The sequence below is a fragment of the Macadamia integrifolia genome, chromosome 5 (assembly GCF_013358625.1).
Source record: "Macadamia integrifolia cultivar HAES 741 chromosome 5, SCU_Mint_v3, whole genome shotgun sequence".
Classification (NCBI taxonomy): domain Eukaryota; kingdom Viridiplantae; phylum Streptophyta; class Magnoliopsida; order Proteales; family Proteaceae; genus Macadamia; species Macadamia integrifolia.
The window spans coordinates 2,044,471-2,049,419 of record NC_056561.1 but is presented as its reverse complement, the minus strand read 5'-3'; the positions used below and the strand labels follow the sequence as shown (position 1 = coordinate 2,049,419).

Genomic DNA, 4,949 nt, shown 5'->3' with positions numbered 1-4,949 from the left:
AAAGAGAGAATTTTCACATTGAAGGAAGGCCAAATATTTAAGAATTCGTCTTCTCTTGCTAATTTTAGTGTGATTGAAGCATGTTACTCTGGAAAGCGCCTCATACCTCATGCAAGAGGTGCACCCTTGTGCTACTTCAATAATGTGTGCACCTTTATGTGCCTCTGTTTACCTTTTGTACTTCATGCCTTTATGGTTGGCTGCTTCATTTGGAAATTGGAAGTACTACCTCTTTTAGTCTGATCATTTCATCATTAGAGGCTTGCTTTGGTTGATCAAATGAGGCTTACTCTGTAGGTTAGCAAATTGCTTAAGCTATAGAACTTAGGATTGCTATTCTCTGCATTGGCCATGCACCTGTCCCTGATTACATGTGCGGGTTATGTAATTGTGTGATTTTATCATCATACCATTTTAATTATTAGGTGTTTTATTTCATACTATCTTTTTCATGTAAATTTTTACATTATTTCTGAGTGTTTTAGTAGTTACTGTATAGCTCTTTTCTCTAAAAAACTACATGTCCCTTTACTCATTTAGTAAAGTGTGAACCTTGGCTTGACCTCAGGCACTTGGAGGACTTGGCACCTTGAGTGCTGCTCTTTCTTTTAATATCTCCGGCTGTATCTTTTGAAGATATCAGCTCACTTCATTTGATTTGGTTCAATCTAGTGTAGCAAGTGGGTGTGCCTTGAATATAACATGATAGTGAGGGAAAAAGAAAGCTTATTAAGAACACTGGGAAAAGGGGAAAAAGGATAAGCAAAAAATAAACATCCAGAGTTTTTTTTTTTTTCTTTCTAGAAGTTTTGAAGGGGATCTTGTTAAAGTTTTTCGTAGATAGACTGCTTGTTTTCGGGAAGGAGTTGGGATTATCAGCAATGGATTAACTAAACCTGAAAAACAATCAAAAGGGCTGTTAAAACAATTTATAATAGTATTTTTCCTGTATGGTCATTATTGCTTTTTAGTTTCTACAAATTTTGCAAGTTATCTGACGAAGCAGTTGTCATTATTACTTTGGTGCAGCATTTAGTGGTTATTATTTCCTCAAGAGTGTTTTATTCATATCTAAGTGTGGTTTTACCCATAACTTACACTAGTGTTTCCAGCTGGTTGCAAAATTTTTTTTCTTCGTGGTGGTGGAGGGGATTAATGTTTCCCGATTTTGTGTTTATGTCCTGTGTACTTTCCTGTCACCAGGGTTGGATGCATTCTTCTTTCTGTTGGGCAAGATGAATTTCATGACAAGGTGTTTGATACTCTGAAATATGTTGTGAATCAGTCTGACTACACTGTGCAGACTCTCAGAAATGTCACAGATTTTCTATCTATTGCTGAGACTATAAATGTGGATGAAGTTTTTCTCCCATCAAACGTCAAGGACGAAATTGACAAGTTGAATGTGGATTTAAATACTGCAGCGAATACTTTGACAGAGAAAACAAGTGAAAATTCTGGAAAAATAAGAAAAGTCTTCAATGCTGTGTATGAGTTCTTAACTTGGTGTAATTTATTTATTCAGCACTTGAATCATCACTTAATTTCTAATAGCCATCTTTCAATACCATGTTTCAGGCGATCAGCATTAATCACTGTGGCAGCAGTGATGCTTGTCCTGGCTCTTCTAGGTCTTTGTATGTGGCCTTAAATTCTTCACCACTCCACTGATTCGTGCATTATTTATTCTCAGTTTTGTTACTCCATCTTAGTTTTTCTAATTTTCAACAATTTTTTCTGCAGTGCTTTCTGTACTTGGTCACCAACATGCTATTTATATGTGAGTTCCTTTTTACTTGGTCAGAGGTTGGCAATTTATTTTACTGGGTAAACTGCTAGATTATTGCAGGATGATGGGATGATGCTTAATTCTTCTATCTTATATGCAGATTCATCTTGAGTGGATGGCTTCTTGTGGCAATCACTTTCATTATTTGTGGAGTTTTTGTGGTTCTTAACAAGTAAGACCTTGAAATTCAAATATGGTTATATGATATGATTGAATTTTTTTCCTGTATCAGCATATGGGTATCTAGAAGGCAAACTGTTTTTTGGAATACCATCATTTTCTTAGAATCAGTGAGAAGATGCATTCAATTCAGTGATGGTTCCTTGCAGGATAGTCTCTGTATACAAATTAGCGGGCACTGATTACATTTTTAGAAATATTTCTTCCTTTCTACAGCCTTCTATATCGTAAATTTATTTCACTCATCTTAGGTAATCAGCTTTTTTGTACCATCAGTCTCCCTTTCCTGTGATCTCTCAGCTATTTTAACTCGGATTTTCAGCTCCATTTTTGTACCATAGGCTTCATTTCGTTGCAAGGGAAATTGAAGGGAAGGGAAGGGAAGGGAAGGGAAGATTTTCAAATCTAAAAATGTAACTTTTGTAATTATACCTAACACAATTGTATAAACTACTTAAATTTATTACCATGTTTAGAAATGGTACTTTTTAGATATAATTTTTATTCTACTTTTCAAATCCAAGGGATTTGGATGCAAAGTAAAGTAAAATTTAATAACCAAATACAAAATGATTTGGAGTTGGTGACAATCATGTGGGTTAATGATTATAAAAGTTTCTTTTTCAGGTTAAGAAATTTCACACCCCTTCCCCTTAACTTCCCTTGCAAACAAATGGACCCTAGGTTTTCCCACTATCCTCTGTGGGGGATTTTCTGCATGTTCTTGCCATTTAGTATCACATGTCGTGTTCGTTAAAATTTTTTGTGCTAGCTATCAAGGTACTTAATAATGCTTCAGGAACTGAAATATCCACTTTCCTGACAAAGAAACTTTGCTACTTTCTTCGGTGTGTCCTCATTTCAGTCTTTAGTAACACAAAATTGCATGGTGGAATGCATAATGATCTGAATTTGTCATTTTCCTAACATAATCTCAATTTTTTTTTGTATTCTTCAGTGCAATTTCAGACACTTGTGTGGCCATGGGAGAGTGGGTGGACAATCCTCAAGCAGAGACAGCACTGAGCAGCATCCTTCCTTGTGTTGATAAGAATACCACAGACAAGACCCTGGTACAAAGTAAAGAAGTCATTAGCCAGCTCGTGAATATTGTGAACACAGTGATATACACTTTTCCCAACACAGACCCTCCTCCTCAAGCTACTCCTTTTTATTTCAATCAGTCTGGACCTTTGATACCACCTCTTTGTTCCCCTTTTGACTTAAAGCTGCATGATCGCCCTTGTGGATCCATAGAAGTATCCATCGCAAATGCTTCTTCGGTAAGTTTATGGTATTACTTATGTTTCTGAGACTAAATAAGATTTCTCGTTACATTGCAAGCCTGCTCTTGACCTTGAGAAATGAGTTCGATTAGGTTGACAGACTATACCCTAGGAGCTGGCGTATATTTTATTATTAATGTTACAGGATACCATTCACTTAATAATCAAGGAAAAAAAAGTTACAGATAACGTCATGCTCTGTCAGGGTGTCAATTTAGAACTGGAACCGGAAAACCAAAACCGGCTGTACAAAACCTAACCAAACTGAAAAATTCTGTTTTGTTTTGGTTTTGAAAAGTCAAACTTCATTCGATTCAGTTTTGGTATATATTAAAAACCCCCAGTTTTGAAATGAACAAATAAAGTGTAACTTGTATTAACCAAACCAAACTAATCCTAAACCACACTAAACCCCACAGTCATGAGTCTTTGTTGAGTTGTGTAAAAAGGGTTGAAGGTACTGGATTTGACATTGTGGGACTGTATTTTCTTGAGGTTGTAATTTTCTTTCCAATTTATAGTTAGCCAGTTATTTCCACTTTAACCGAACTACCAGACCGTGTATGGAACAAATGAAAGAACTAAACCAAATATGAACCGAATTAAATCGAACCAAGTCGGTTTAGTTTCAGTTTTGGTTTTGAGTTTTTGAAAATTGTTATGTTTCTGGTTGTAAATGTTGTATCTTCAATTGAACAGAAAAACTAAACCCAAACCGATTTGACAATCTTGATGCTTTGGGTGTATGATTGGATTTTGCATCTGAAGTAAAGCTAGTCATGCTACTATTAGATCATGTTCTGATTGAAATGAAACTAAGAAAATGCTTTTATCTGCTAACTTTTCAGGAATGGAAGAAATACATATGCACGACATCGGCAACTGGAATCTGCACAAGTGTTGGGAGGCTTACACCGAACCTGTACAACCAGTTAATGGTGGCTGTGAATGTGAGCTATGCCCTTGATCACTATGCACCGACATTGCTCGACTTCCAGGATTGCAATTTTGTCCGGGATACGTTCAGGCACATCACTTCGGACTATTGTCCTCCAGTTGATCATTACCTCAAGATAATTAATGCAGGGTTGGGGCTTATTGCAGTGGGAGTCATGCTTTGCCTTGTCCTCTGGATTCTCTATGCAAACCGCCCCCAAAAGGAGGAAGTGTTTGTGAAGTTTTCTCTACCAATAAAAGCTTTAGAATGCATTTGCAAGAAGAGCAGTGGGAACAGAGACGATAGTAATAGCAATAACAACACATCAAGAACTGGTGAAGCCATTGTATAGATCCCACGATTGTTACGGTAGCAGTAAGTAGTATTATAAGGTAGCTTTCTCTAGTTAAAGATCAGCCCCCCTTGTCAGCGATTACCCTTGTGGGGCGAAGCTCCTCATTTTTGGGTTTTGGGATACAATTATCCTCTTGGGGAGGTGTTACCTTAACCTGGTTCCTATGTAAATATTTATACAAAATATCAAAAAGTTTCTATCCTTTAGTAAAAGCAAATCATTTATTGTGTTTAGTCATCTTTTCCTAGTTCCAGCTCGTCTGGAATCCTTCTTCTATTCCAATCACTCTGATTGAACAACCACAGGAAGCGGAGGGAATATGAATATACGTGGAAACAAATACCATTATATTCTGATAGATTGGTGGGCGGTGGGCGGTGAGCGGTGGGCGGTTGGGGGTGG

General features: G+C 36.9%; 1 protein-coding gene across 1 annotated transcript in view; it reads left to right on the top strand.

Moving 5' to 3' along the window:
• Positions 1-4,780, top strand: part of LOC122079771 — a 7,641-nt gene extending 2,861 nt beyond the window's left edge. The window contains exons 4-9 of the mRNA XM_042646481.1: positions 1,204-1,488; positions 1,579-1,637; positions 1,744-1,780; positions 1,890-1,961; positions 2,928-3,252; positions 4,104-4,780. Of these exons, the coding sequence (XP_042502415.1) occupies positions 1,204-1,488; positions 1,579-1,637; positions 1,744-1,780; positions 1,890-1,961; positions 2,928-3,252; positions 4,104-4,544 (1,219 nt within the window). The 3' untranslated portion in view covers positions 4,545-4,780. The remainder of the gene's footprint in view (positions 1-1,203; positions 1,489-1,578; positions 1,638-1,743; positions 1,781-1,889; positions 1,962-2,927; positions 3,253-4,103) is intronic.
• Positions 4,781-4,949: the final 169 nt, after the last annotated feature.